The sequence below is a fragment of the Petromyzon marinus genome, unplaced genomic scaffold (genome assembly GCF_048934315.1).
Source record: "Petromyzon marinus isolate PM22_M1 ecotype Great Lakes invasive population unplaced genomic scaffold, UKy_Petmar_22M1.pri1.0 PM_G_Scaffold_9, whole genome shotgun sequence".
NCBI classification, from domain to species: Eukaryota; Metazoa; Chordata; class Hyperoartia; order Petromyzontiformes; family Petromyzontidae; genus Petromyzon; species Petromyzon marinus.
In genome coordinates, this window is record NW_027423046.1 from 4,106,566 (window position 1) to 4,121,746 (window position 15,181).

Consider the following 15,181-nt stretch of genomic DNA (forward strand, 5'->3'; position numbering starts at 1 on the left):
ACTGTGTGCGTGTCTCCCCCCATAGGTCTCTCTACGGTATGTATTCTATCACTATCTTAAATTTCACACTCAACTTACAATTTAACAATCTTGAAATAGTGTATTCAACCAGACCATGTGTTAATTGTGTTTTAACCGACCGTCTGTGTTGCTTTATACAGTTTCCAAATTTTGCTAAACCCTGTTTGATAAGTGTGATGCTCCGTCTCTCTGTATCCCCTGGTATATCTGTGTTAATTCCCTCTACTTAAGGTCTGTATATATATCTGCGGTTACGTGTTTCCTCTACCTGCTGATGATTGCTTACGTTGCAATCGAAACATCGTATGTTATGTAATTTTATTTTTTCTTATTTCTACGTGACTTTACCGAAAAAAACAATGATTAATTCAGTGGATGTTTGTTCGATGCGACGTCGGTGTTGGCGCGTAGGGGGCTGCGTATTTGTGGAACGTCGTCGGTTCAGACTCAGAGTTTGCTGCCAGCGGCGGAGACCGCTGTGGCTCGCAGCTGTGGGCTTGTCGGAGCAAACCCGAAACTTGGGGGGGCTTGCCCCACTTCCTCCTCCCTTGGTGGCCGTACCAGACGAGAGCCGCTGACTTCTTTGGCAATGGAACCCATTTCAAAGCGTCTCTTCTTCTTCTGCTGCTGCTGCTCACCCAAGCATTGCCGCCACCCTTCCCAGATCGGCAGCTGCGAGCTCGTCGTGAAGATCCCTCATTGCTGCGACGCGAAAGACGACCGATTACAAACAGCGTCTTACGACGACAATGCAACTGAAGATGTGGACAGCGGCGACTGGGCGCATTGACAGCTCAGGCTGCGGCACGGGAGAGTTTGATGTGTGCACGACCGTGTCTCGCGTTATATATTAATACACACGCCTACTCGGGATGTGTGTTTTAAGAGAGAAGGGCCTTTGTGGTGCTCGGTTTTTTTGTTATCGCCTCTGACGTATTATGGCCTAAGTCGACCTTCGACTTTCATTTGAATGTTCAACCTCTTGACCCCGAGGAAGGCTATACACAGTTAATACCGCTCAGCTTATACAACAATATCCTCGCTTTTACAGTTGTGTTTGATCAACCTCTTGACCCCGAGTAAGACTATACGCAGTTAATACCGCTCAGCTTGTATAACAACACCTCGATTTTACAGTTGTATTTGATCAACCTCTTGACCCCGAGTAAGACTATACGCAGTTAATCTTGCTCAGCTTAAACAACAACACCTCGCTTTTACAGTTGCATTTGATCAACCTCTTGACCCCGAGTAAGACTATACGCAGTTAATTCGGCTCAGCTTATACAACAACACCTCGCTTTTACAGTTGTGTTTGATCAACCCCTTGACCCCGAGTAAGACTATACGCAGTTAATACCGCTCAGCTATACAACAACACCTCGCTTTTACATTTGTATTTGATCAACCTCTTGGCCCCGAGTAAGACAATACGAAGTTAATCCTGCTCAGCTTATACAACAATACCTCGCTTTTACAGTTGTATTTGATCAACCTCTGCGTACCTTATTCGTACGTAAATGGAATTGTAAATCCACATGAGGCAGGTAGGACTTGTGACAGCCTTTATTATGAACGAGCTTTGCTACCCGGCTTCGCCGGGGACTTAGATTATCGTCTTGGATTAATTTAATATTCCCTTTTATTTCAGTGGAAAACCCTGAAAAAACATTGATGCCTGCAAGAAGGAAAAACATTCGAAACAAATCAATTTAACTAAATCGGATGTCTTTCACTTAAGGAAATTGAACCTTAACCAGGCAACTCGGAAGGGGAATGACGTGGCGAGCTGAAAATTTCGATTTAAAGCTTCCAGCGCTGTGCTACCAGACAGTCTCGTCCCTTCACCTGATGAAGGCCGCTTGTGTTGTGGCCGAAACGTCGTGAGAATATTATTGTGTTATTTTATTTTTCAATTTATTATTTTATTCTCATTCTATCTGACTTTACCGAAAAAAACAAAGAAGAGCTGAAAATTGTCGCGTTCCCTTAGAAATTCCAGACGGCGTAAGCTGTGCAAATTTCATGACGATTTAAAGCTTTCGTGACTGCAAGGATTCATCTTCTTTGGTTCTTTCGGTAAAGTCACCACGTAGAATGAGAATAAAATAATAAATAAAATAACACAATAAAATTCTCACGACGTTTCGGCCACAACACAAGTGGCCCTCTTCAGGTGAAAGGAACAGACCTGTCGTCCGACCTGAAGAGGGCCACTTGTGTCGTGGCCGAAACGTCGTGAGAATTTTATTGTGTTATTTTATTCTATTAATTTATTATGTTATTCTCATTCTACGCGGTGACTTTACCGAAAGAACCAAAGAAGAAATTTCATGATGTCGGAGTGTCAGCGTTCGAGAGTTTTTGCCGCTTCGCACAAACAGATGAATCTTTATTTTATTTCATGCAGGGCCACCACCTTGTGCCACACCGGGGCAGCTGCTACTTGGGGATGCTCTTCGAGCGTCTCAGACGAGATACAAAACTCCGAGTTGCTGAGGCGATTTATCAAGCACCGTGTAAAAGCAATTATTATGATAACATAGTGAATGCTCCTGGTCAGAGATCTCCCCAACCCACAGGTCCACAAAGACTGGCCGCTCGCTCTTACTCTGCAGGTTGAACCTGTCTCAAGCTCTAGATTTAAAGCTTTCGTGACTGCTAGGATTCATACTCTTTGGTTCTATTGGGTAAAGTCACGTAGGTGAAAATAAAATAACAAAAAATCACGACGTTTCGGCCACAACACAAGCGGCCTTCATCAGGTGAAGGGACGAGACTGTCTGGAGGACAGCGCTGGAGTGGAAGAAGCCATGCTTAGATCACGACCTTTAAGCTGTGTGAGAAGAAAAAGACCACGTGCCTTGACAAAGGAATTAGCATATAATTTAGCATTGAAATGGCTCATTGAAATAGCTAAGGTAAAGTATACACATCCGCAGAGGTACCCCTTGACAAAGGAATTAGCGCTGGAGTGGAAACCCACCCACACAGATTCCTACTTGAAACCTGATTCCCACCACCACCCAGCCCAAAAGAATCCTCTCATCAAAACTTTATACCATAGGGCTCATTGCATTTCGGACCAACACCACCTGACCAGTGAATTAAAACATGTACACCTGGCCCTCAAAAGGAATGGTTACTCTGACCGTACCATCCGCCAAGCTGTCTCTCCCTCCATACAGAGACAACCACTTGATACTCCGGTCAAAACCATCACACTTCCATATATAGCAGGCGTTACTAAAAAGATTTCCAAAATTCTAAACAAACACAAAATCCAGGTCCGGTTCAATACAGTACACAAAATTCGTGATCTGATCCCATCCGTGAAGGATGTCATTCCTGATTTACAGAACCCCGGGGTTTCCAAATTGAGTTGTACCTGCGGTGATTGCTACATCGGTGAGACAAAGTGACATGTCTCTGACCGAATTCGCGAGCACAAATCGGATTTGAAACACGGCAAAAAGAATTCTTCTGCCGTGGCTGATCACTGTTACAACGCTGTGGGGGATCACGATATAATTTTCTCCGATACCAAGGTTCTTTGCAAACCCACGGGCTTTTATCAGAGATTTGTTCATGAAGCAATTCAGATCTTCAAACACAGACACAATTTCAACCGAGAGGATGGTTTCAAATTAAGCAACCATTGGAAAGATGTTCTAAATCGAACTAAACATTAAACTAATTTCAATGGTACAGTATATTTTTCAAGTAGTGGTACCCCAAACTTTCGCAGCTCTTATAAATTCCCCCTTTTCACACCATCAATAGGTAAACTCCCCCTCCCCCCTTCCCCCCCCCCCCCCCCGCGCCAAACTGCAAGTCCACCGGCACGTACACCACCTCTTTCCTAAAATCCGCCAATCAAATGCTAATTTTTATGCTAATTTCTTTGTCAGAACATCTTGTTTGCTCGCACACAGGTCCGATGTCTGAGCGTGGTTGTGTTTCGCTAAATTCTCCTGTTTGATGAGTACAAGGTGCCTCGGTGAATGTATATGCTCTAACTTTAACACAGCTATTTCTGTGACCAGTTACAAGCTAATCACTCAGCTATTTCAATGCTAAATTCGATGCTAATTCCTTTGTCAAGGGGTACCTCTGCGGATGTGTATACTTTAACTTAGCTATTTCAATGAGCCATTTCAATGCTAAATTATATGCTAATTCCTTTGTCAAGGCGCTTGGTCTTTTTCTTCTCACACAGCTTAAAGGTCGTGATCTAAGCGTGGCTTCTTCCACTCCAGCGCTGTCCTCCAGACAGTCTCGCCCCTTCACCTGATGAAGGCAGCTTGTGTTGTGGCCGAAACGTCGTGATTTTTTGTTATTTTATTTTCTCCTACGTGACTTTACCCAATAGAACCAAAGAGTATGGATCCTAGCAGTCACGAAAGCTTTAAATCTAGAATGCATTTAAGAACCCAACTTGTTTCTGTGATACTGTGCAAGCCCAGAGTTAATAAATATTCGTCAGGGCGCTTTGTCCGAGCTGTGTGTGGCGCTGACCCCTGACCCCTGGGGGTCAGGGGTGACCAGCACAGAGGGCACGGCACGGAGCCACAGCGATCCCACCACAGCTGTTGACGACCACGCCTTGTTCAACACCACACACACGTGACTTCCTCCTCATGCACCTAGCCTGGCACAGCAGTACAACACACACACGTCACCTGCTGGATCTGTCACGTGACTTCATGCACCTAGCCTGGCACAGCAGTACAACACACGGCACCTGTTGGGTCTGTCTCTGTCACCTCCTGGTGCACCTAGCCTGGCACAGCAGTACAACACACACGCCACCTGCTGGGTCTGTCACGTGACTTCCTCGTGCACCTAGCCTGGCACAGCAGTACAACACACGCCACCTGCTGGGTCTGTCACGTGACTTCCTCGTGCACCTAGCCTGGCACAGCAGTACAACCCACGTCACCTGCTGGGTCTGTCTCTGTGACCTCATGCACCTAGCCTGGCACAGCAGTACAACACATGGCACCTGCTGGGTCTGTCTCTGTGACCTCATGCACCTAGCCTGGCACAGCAGTACAACCCATGGCACCTGCTGGGTCTGTCTCTGTGACCTCCTCATGCACCTAGCCTGGCACAGCAGTCAACACACATCACCTGCTGGGTCTGTCTCTGTGACCTCGTGCACCTAGCCTGGCACAGCACTACAACCCACGTCACCTGCTGGGTCTGTCTCAGTGACCTCATACACCTAGCCTGGCACAGCAGTACAACCCACGTCACCTGCTGGGTCTGTATCTGTGACCTCATGCACCTAGCCTGGCACAGCAGTACAACCCACGGCACCTGCTGGGTCTGTCTCAGTGACCTCATGCACCTAGCCTGGCACAGCAGTACAACCCACGGCACCTGCTGGGTCTGTCTCAGTGACCTCATGCACCTAGCCTGGCTGATTTTAACGACACAACATTTATATATTTACGCCATCTAAACCAACAAAACCTCTATTACGGACTCAGTCACTCACTCGGCCACTCACTCACTCAGCCAGTCACTCACTCAGCCAGTCACTCACTCAGCCAGTCACCCACTCAGCCAGTGACTCACTCAGCCAGTCATTCACTCAGCCAGTCACTCACTCACTCACTCAGCCAGTCACTCAGCCAGTGACTCACTCACTCAGCCAGCCACCCACTCAGCCAGTCACTCACTCACTCAGCCAGTGACTCACTCAGCCAGTCACTCACTCAGCCAGTCACTCACTCACTCAGCCAGTCACTCTGCCAGTCACTCACTCAGCCACTAACTCACTCAGCCAATCACTCACTCACTCAACCACTCACTCACTCACTCAGCCAGTCACTCACTCAGCCAGTCACTCACTCAGCCAGTGACTCACTCACTCAGCCAGTGATTCACTCAGGAGCTCAGCTGCTCACTCAGTCGCTTGCTCACGAAATTACTCAATCACTGAGCCAGTTTGACAGTAAACTTTATGTTTATATATCCAACAACACAGCACGAAATAACATCATCGTCTGGCTAATCAGGACCTCCGTCAGCCTACCCCACACCACACAATGGTACCCACACGCTTACCCCTCCACCGTGGTGGTGGTGGTGCTGGAATTGGTGGTGGTGGTGGCATTGGTGGTGTTGGATCGTGGTGGTGTTGGTGGTGTCGTTCAGTGGGTGTTAGCGGTGGTGGTGTTGGTGGTGGTGTCGTTCAGTGGGTGTTAGCGGTGGTGGTGTTGGTGGTGGTGTCGTTCAGTGGGTGTTAGCGGTAGTGGTGGTGGTGTCGTTCAGTGGGTGTTAGCGGTGGTGGTGTTGGTGGTGGTGTCGTTCAGTGGGTGTTAGCGGTGGTGGTGGTGGTGTCGTTCAGTGGGTGTTAGCGGTGGTGGTGTTGGTGGTGGTGTCGTTCAGTGGGTGTTAGCGGTGGTGGTGTCGTTCAGTGGGTGTTAGCGGTGGTGGTGGTGTTTATGGTGGTGTTGGTGGTGGTGTCGTTCAGTGGGTGTTAGCGGTGGTGGTGGTGTTGGTGGTGTCGTTCAGTGGGTGTTAGCGGTGGTGGTGGTGGTGTCGTTCAGTGGGTGTTACCGGTGGTGGTGGTGTTGGTGGTGGTGTTGGTGGTGGTGTCGTTCAATGGATGTTAGCGGTGGTGGTGGTGTTGGTGGTGTCGTTCAGTGGGTGTTAGCGGTGGTGGTGGTGTTGGTGGTGGTGTTGGTGGTGGTGTCGTTCAGTGGGTGTTAGCGGTGGTGGTGTTGGTGGTGGTGTCGTTCAGTGGGGGTTAGCGGTGGTGGTGGTGTTGGTGGTGGTGTCGTTCAGTGTGTGTTAGCGGTGGTGGTGGTGTTGGTGGTGGTGTCGTTCAGTGGGTGTTAGCGGTGGTGGTGGTGGTGGTGTCGTTCAGTGGGTGTTAGCGGTGGTGGTGGTGTTGGTGGTCGTGTCCTTCAGTGGGTGTTAGCGGTGGTGGTGGTGTCGTTTAGTGGGTGTTAGCGGTGGTGGTGGTGTTGGTGGTGGTGTCGTTCAGTGGGTGTTAGCGGTGGTGGTGGTGGTGTCGTTCAGTGGGTGTTAGCGGTGTTAGCGGTGGTGGTGTTGGTGGTGGTGTCGTTCAGTGTGTGTTAGCGGTGGTAGTGATGGTGGTGGTGTCGTTCAGTGGGTGTTAGCGGTGTTAGCGGTGGTGGTGTTGGTGGTGGTGTCGTTCAGTGTGTGTTAGCGGTGGTAGTGGTGGTGTCGTTCAGTGAGTGTTAGCGGTGGTGGTGGTGTCGTTCAGTGGGTGTTAGCGGTGGTGTTGGTGGTGGTGTCGTTCAGTGGGTGTTAGCGGTGGTGGTGTTCGTGGTGGTGTTGTTCAGTGGGTGTTAACGGTGGCGTCAGCGATGTGCTCCAGCTCGTCGAGGTACCGCTGTCTCAGCGACCCCAGGTACGTGGCCAGGCTGGCTCCGTCCAGCCGCGAGTGTCGCGCCGCCTGGCCCAGCCGCGTCGCGAGGCGGTGGACGGCCGCTCGGCGCAGCACGGGCGCGGAGTCGGCCTGACGCTCCATCTGGGGGGGGTCGCGGAGGGGTCACGGGGGGGGGTCACGGGCGGGTCGCGGGGGGGTCGCGGCGGGGGTGTCGGCGGGGGTCAGCGTCGTTACCCAGCTCTTGCCGCCGATCCGCGCCAGCAGCCCCGTGGCGTCGCGCAGCAGGGAGGGCGGCAGCGATGACAGCGTGGCCATCTCCAGACCTGGACGCGGGGCACGCGGAGGGGGAGGGGGGGGGGAGGGGGAGGAGGGTGGTGGTGGCCGTGAGACGCCGACCGCGTCGCGGAAGGCGACGGCTTCTTCTTTACGATGTTTGAGGCGCCGGCGGCCTCGGCAGGGCCGTCCCCGCTCTGTGCCGTGATGTGTTTTTCCGGGCCGAGGGGTTTTCCCCCTTCCCCTACCGGGACCTCGCGGAAATGCTCGGCAGATCTGCAAACCTGTTCCCTGGGGGTCGGAGATCGGGTCACCGTTCTTTCCCCCAATGATGGTAATCGGTTGTGGCGCCGCAGGTTACTCTCTTGATGGGGAGTTAAAAAGCGATTTGTGATCGCGGGCCACTGATGCAGACTCTATCTCCTCAGCAACCCGCGACCGCCACCCGTCATTGCGGCGCCTCGCGGCTCTCCGAACCTCCGAGCGAGGGCTGCGGTAAGCCTCCTCATTCTCCGACGTGGGATTCTGTAGCCGATGACAGTGGGCCTGTCGCTTTTTCTCAACCATCCTGAACATCTCCTCTGTCAGCCAGGGTCTCTGGGGAGGTCTGGACCGCGTACCCAAAGCAACCATTGCAGCTATATGAGCCACGGTCCTAAACCTTGCCCGTTGTCCCTCGACATCAGGAGGAGTGGGGGACGATGCCAATCCCAGCCGGCAGAGCATGCCACTAAGGGTTTGAATGGGGTCCTGGGTGTACACCCACCACCGGAGTGGAAGAATTGCAGGTGCATCTTACAGATGACTAGTCGATGGTCAGTGGGCAGATCAGTTCCACGGTAGGTCCTGGTGTCAAGGACATGGGCTCGCATTCGCTGTTCCGTCACTATGTAGTCCAGCAGTGTTCTTGCTTGGACCCGGCATGCATCCATGATGTTGTGTGGATGCGCCGATGCCGGAACAGCGTGTTGGTATTTACAAGCCCATGGGCTGCACAAAAATGTAGCAGCCTCCTGCCGTTGTTATTGAGCTGGTCTGGCCCATGCCTTCCAATCACTCCAGACCAGGTGCCAGCATCATGACCAACTCGGGCATTCACCCAACAAGATGACTCTATCCCGAGGGGCTACTTTAGCTCGCACCTGTGACAGGAGGTCATAGAAGGCATCCGACTCATCGGCCTTGCCTGGATCCCTCCACGGATGTTCGTCTTCGGTGGGGGCATAAGTAACCACGACCACCACTCCTCACCTCCGGTTGATGGGAATGCGAGCCCAAAGTAGCCTGGGGCTTACAGCTTCCCACACCTCACCGCCACGCTCCCACGCCCCCTTCATTCTTTTGTTCAGAATAAGAACCACTCCCTGTTGTTTGGCAGTCTCCTGCCGTGAAAAGAGGACTGTCCATCCCTCATGGTGGTAGGAGCCAGAGCCGGTCCACCGGACCTCCTGAATACCACAGAGATCGAGGCGGCACCGGTCCAGCTCCCGACAGAGGAGTGGCAGCCTCTCCTCCGCAGTGAGCGTTCGAACATTCCACGTGGCCACACGTAGTGGCTTTTCGTTGTTTCTGGAGGAGCCCCGAGGGTAGATATTCAATCTCCTGGCTCCGCCAAGTGGAGTTTGGCCAGGAGACGTCATAGACGCCTGTACCCCCGGGGCCTCCGGCACAAGCTTAATAAAAAAAATTATAATCGTAGTTTGGTGGTAGTTAATTGAAGGTGGAGGGGTTACCAGCCCCTTGCACCCATCCAGAGCCCCCATTTGGCCACTGTGATGGTCACAAACGCCACGAGGGGAATGGTCAATTTACATTGACCCTCCCCCCACGGCACCGCTCACCACAGCGTTGCAGTCCGGCACCAACGAGGTAGGGGGTTGTTTTTGCCGGACACACGTACACACACACACATACACACATGTACACACACACACGTACACACACGTACACAACAACAACCGCCATTCGCCACTAAATGGCGGTGACGTCACCACGACGCTTGTGCCAGGCTATGTGCATCCTGAGGCCACGTGAAGTGTCGAACGCCCGCTGGCAGGAGGACTGAGATGACTGGCTGATGCACCACCTGTGCCCCCTACTGTGCCAACCTGCTGTGCTTTAGCCACCCGGCGCTCCGCTCGTTGTTCTGAGCGTCGCTCCTCCGTCCTCCGTTGTTGTTGGAGGGCGACTGCCTCCAACTGCCCAGTAGCATCCTTCACGAGCCTCCTCCACAGAGGCCGATCTTGACACCGCTGGTACCAGTCATTGGCAAGTCCACTCAGCTCCACGTCCTCCTGTACCACATCACTCCATCTCTTCTCTAGCCCGTGCCGCGCCCGCTTAGCCCCCTCAATCCGGCCAAACAAAAGCTGTTTCGGCATGCGGTGGCTGGGCATGCGGGCTACATGACCCAGCCATCGCAGCCTTGCCTGCCGGAGGAGCTCACCGATGGGACCCTGCCCAGATCTTTCAAGGATTTGTGAGCTCCTCACGCAATCCAGTCTGGTTAAACCCAGGATGGATCGTAGGCAGGCCAGCCTAAATGTTTCTAACCGGCGAAGTTGTTCCATTAGGGGGGTCCACGTTTCGCAAGCGTAGAGAAGGGAGGGAATGACCGTGGCCGAGAAGACCTGAAGCTTAGTGCGGAGCGACAGACCAGGTAGCTTCCACACAGCGTTACGCAACCGATGAAAAGATATTGCCGCTCGACTGATTCGGAGTGAGACCTCTGCTGTTAAACTGGAGCCAGTCATAAGCACACTGCCCAGGTATGGGAAACTCTCCACTCTCTCCACAACTGCCCCATCACCGATTGGGAGTTGTGGGGGTGGAGTGTCCGATGGTACAAAATACCCAGGCAGGTGCTTAGTTTTGGTGGGGCTGATGGTAAGGCCCCACCTCTTAGTGGCACGCTCCAGTCTCAGCAGCAGCGTCTCCAACTCCTCCTCTGACTGAGCAGCTATTACCAAATCATCAGCATACATAACGTGGTTGAGCAATAGGGAGCCATCCCTTGACCGCACCCGGGCATCGATTAGCCTCACATTATATCTGTACCATATGGAGATTCCCCCGGTACAGCTATTGAAGGTTTCACGAACTACGTGGTCAAAATAGATGTTAAATAATGTGGGAGCCAGAGGACATCCCTGTCGCACCCCAAGGTGTACAGGGAATGGCTCTGACTCCCGGCCACGTAGTTTTACCCGGGCCCGCTCACCATCATGAAGGTCCTTAATGATCGTGAGCAGAGGGTCAGGTACTCCAAAAGCACGAAGAACGACCCAGAGCCCAGGCCTACTGATGGTATCATAGGCCTTGACCAGGTCAATAAAGCAGAGATGTAGGTCTTGTTGGAATTCCCTACACCTCTGCTGTAGCAGACGGACAGACACACACATGTACACACACACGTACACACACGTACACACACACGTACACACACACGTACACACACACGTACACACACACACACACGTACACACACACGTACACACACACACGTACACATACACACACGTACACACACATACACACACACACGTACACACACACACACACGCGTAGTACCGTAGTGCGTGTCCGGCGTGTGCCCCTGCACCAGCTTGTACGTGCACGTCACACGTGGCACCGTCCGCGAGTCGTCGGCACCAGCGGCTTTACCGTCACGATGCTGCTGCAGCTGCTGTTGCTGATTGCGCGACTCCACCAGGAAGTGGCTGTTGGAGACGTTGGGGTAGAGGGTGGAGAGGTGACTCAGCTCCAGGTGGTGGGTGGCGAAGATGGTGAACGTCTGGGGGAGGGGGGGGGAGACACACGGGGGTGGTGAGGGTGGTGAGGGTGGTGAGTGTGAGTGGTGAGTGTAGTGAGTGTGACTGTGAGCGGTCACCACCTTGCGCTGAAGGAGACACTCACAGACCGAGTGTGAGTGGTGAGTGTGGTGAGTGTTTGTGGTGAGTGTGAGTGGTGAGTGTGGTGAGTGTGAGTGGTGAGTGTGAGTGGTGAGTGTGAGTGGTGAGTGTGAGTGGTCACCACCTTGCGCTGCAGGAGACACTCACAGACCGAGTGACAGATCCCCAGGGCCTCGTGGACCCCGGTGCCCCTCCCGAGCTCGTCGATGATCACCAGAGAGCGGTCGGTGGCTGTGCGAACTATGTAGTTCACCTGGGGTCATGGGGGTCACCGGGGGTCACCCACCTACTCACCCACCCACACACCCACCCACTCACCAACTCACTCACTCACCAACTCACTTACCAACTCACTCACCCACCCACTCACCCAACCACTCACCCACCCACACACCCACCCACACACCCACCCACTCACTCACTCACCAACTCACTCACACACCCACTCACTCACCCACCCACTCACACACCCATCCACCCACTCACACACCCACCCACCCACTCACCCACCCACTCACCAAACCACTCACCCACCTACCCAACCACTCACCCACCCACTCACCGACCCACCCACTCACCCACCCAGTCACTCACCCACCCACTCACCCACCCACTCACACATCCACTCACCCACCCACTCACACACCCACTCACCAACCCACTCACCCACCTACCCAACCACTCACCCACCCACTCACCCACCCAACCACTCACCCACCCACTCACTCACCCACTCACACACCCACTCACACACCCAACCAACCACTCACCCACCCACTCACCAACCCATTCACACACTCACCCACCCACTCACACACTCACCCACCAACCCACTCACCAATCCACTCACCCACCCACCCACTCACCCACCCTCTCACTCCACACCCACCTCTCTCATCTCGATGGTGAAGGTGGAGGAGAGTGGCTGGATATCGTCGTCCACACCGATGCGAGTGAAGATCTGATCAGCGATCCTCATGCAGGCAAAGTCGGCTGGCACGAAGCAACCTGAAGCAGTGGTAGCACCCAAACACTTACTCACTTACTTACTCACCTACTCACTCAAACACTCACTCACTTACTTACTCACCTACTCACTCACTCACCCAAACACTCACTCACTTACTTACTCACTCACTCACTCACCCAAACACTCACTCACTTACTTACTCACCTACTCACTCACTCACTCAAACACTCACTTACTTACTCACCTACTCACTCACTCAAACACTCACCTACTCACTTACTCACCTACTCAATCACCCACTCACTCACTTACTCACCCACTCACTCACCTACTCACTCAATCACCCACTCACTCACTCACCTACTCACTCACCTACTCACTCACTCACCTACTCACTCACTCAAACACTCACCTACTCACTCACTCACCTACTCACTCACTCAAACACTCACCTACTCACTTACTCACCTACTCAATCACCCACTCACTCACTTACTCACCCACTCACCTACTCACTCAATCACCCACTCACTCACTCACCCACTCACTCACCCACTCAATCACTCACCCACTTACTCACCCACTCAATCACTCACCCACTCACTCACCCACCCACTCAATCACTCACCCACTCACTCACCCACCCACCCACTCAATCACTCACCCACTCACTCACTCACTCAAACAGTCACTCACCCACCCACCCACTCACTCACTCACTGACTCACCCACTCAATCACTCACCCACTCACTCACCCACCCACCCACTCAATCACTCACCCACTCACTCACTCACTCAAACAGTCACTCACCCACCCACTCACTCACTCACTGACTCACCCACTCAATCACTCACCCACTCACTCACCAACTCACTGACTCACCCACCCAATCACTCACCCACTCACCCACTCACTCACTCACCAACTCACTCATTCACCAACTCACCCACCCACTCACCAACCATCTCACTCACCAACTCACCCACCCATTCACCAACTCACTCACCCACCGACTCACTCACTCACCAACTCACCCACCCACTTACCAACTCACTCACTCACCCACCCACTCAATCACTCACCCACTCACTCACCCACCCACCCACTCAATCACTCACCCACTCACTCACTCAAACAGTCACTCACCCACCCACCCACTCACTCACTCACTGACTCACCCACTCAATCACTCACTCACCCACTCACCAACTCACCCACCCACTCACCCACTCACTCACCCACCCACTCACTCACTCACCAACTCACCCCCCCCACCCACTCACCGATCTGTGCCATCACCTGGCAGAGTGCCACCTGTCTCAGCAGCGTGGACTTGCCGCTGTTGTTGGGCCCCGTGACAACGAGGAAGTTGGAGGCGTCCGACAGGAAGACGTCGTTAGGCACCAGCGGCCAGCCCAGCACCCGCTCCAGGATGGGGTGGCGAGCCCCCTTGAGGGCCAGTGTGTCAGAGAATTCCGGACGGACTGCAGCTCACCACAGACAGCGGGGGGAGGTCACGGGAGGTCACGGGGGTGAAGGTCATGGGGGTGGAGGTCAAGGGGGGGAGGTCATGGGAGGGAGGTCACAGGGGGGAGGATTCACGGGGGGGGAGGTCACGGGGGGGAGGAGTCAAGGGGGGGAGGTCGCGGGGTAGAGGTCACGGGGCAGAGGTCACGGGGGCGGAGGTCACGGGGGGAGGTCACGGGGGGTGAAGGCCACTCACTCATCCACTCACCCACCCACTCAATCACTCACTCCCTTACTCACTCACCCACCCACTCACTCACTCACCCACCCACTCACCCACTCACTCACTCACTCCCTCACTCATCCACTCACCCACTCACTCACTCACCCACCCATCCACCCACTCACCCACTCACTCACCTACCCACTCACCCACTCACTCACTCAATCCCTCACTCACCCACTCACCCACTCACTCACTCACTCATCCACTCACCCACCCACTCACTCACTCTCCTCACTCACTCACCCACTCACTCACTCACTCCCTCACTCACCCACTTACCCACTCACTCACCCACCCACCCACCCACTCACTCACCCACCCACCCACCCACTCACTCACTCACCCACCCACCCACCCACTCACTCACTCACCCACCCACCCACTCACTCACTCACTCACCCACCCACCTACTCACTCACTCACTCCCTCACTCACCCACTTACCCACTCACCCACCCATCCACTCACCCACTCACTCACCCACTCACTCACCCACCCACCCACCGCGTACCGGACTTGGTGAGCGTGGTGCGGTGAGCGAATGCCAGCAGCATGTCCACCATGGACACTGCGTCAGCAAGCTTGTAGAGACACACTATGTCCTCCCGGATCTCCGCAAACAGCTTGGACAACACCCTGGGCACGGAGACAGAGCGGGGGTCACCCTCCCCCCCCAAAGGGTGTTGTGTAAAGAGTAGTGTACAGTAGTGTATAGTGTAGTGTATAGTGTAGTGCATAGTGTAGTGTAGTAGTGTATAGTAGTGTATAGTGTAGTGTACAGTAGTGTATAGTGTAGTGTATAGTGTAGTGCATTGTGTAGTGTAGAGTAGTGTATAGTAGTGTATAGTGTAGTGTACAGTAGTGTATAGTGTAGTGTATAGTG

At 53.4% G+C, this 15,181-nt stretch overlaps 1 protein-coding gene across 1 annotated transcript in view; it reads right to left on the reverse strand.

Annotated features, from left to right (window-relative positions):
• Positions 1 to 5,972: 5,972 nt before the first annotated feature.
• LOC142921845 (mutS protein homolog 4-like) overlaps positions 5,973 to 15,181 on the reverse strand; it is a gene marked incomplete at its 5' end in the record, with an annotated part of 29,527 nt that continues 20,318 nt past the window's right edge. The window contains 7 exons of the mRNA XM_076063180.1: positions 5,973 to 7,531; positions 7,625 to 7,713; positions 11,234 to 11,456; positions 11,699 to 11,827; positions 12,464 to 12,582; positions 13,830 to 14,030; positions 14,810 to 14,934. Of these exons, the coding sequence (XP_075919295.1) occupies positions 7,340 to 7,531; positions 7,625 to 7,713; positions 11,234 to 11,456; positions 11,699 to 11,827; positions 12,464 to 12,582; positions 13,830 to 14,030; positions 14,810 to 14,934 (1,078 nt within the window). The remainder of the gene's footprint in view (positions 7,532 to 7,624; positions 7,714 to 11,233; positions 11,457 to 11,698; positions 11,828 to 12,463; positions 12,583 to 13,829; positions 14,031 to 14,809; positions 14,935 to 15,181) is intronic.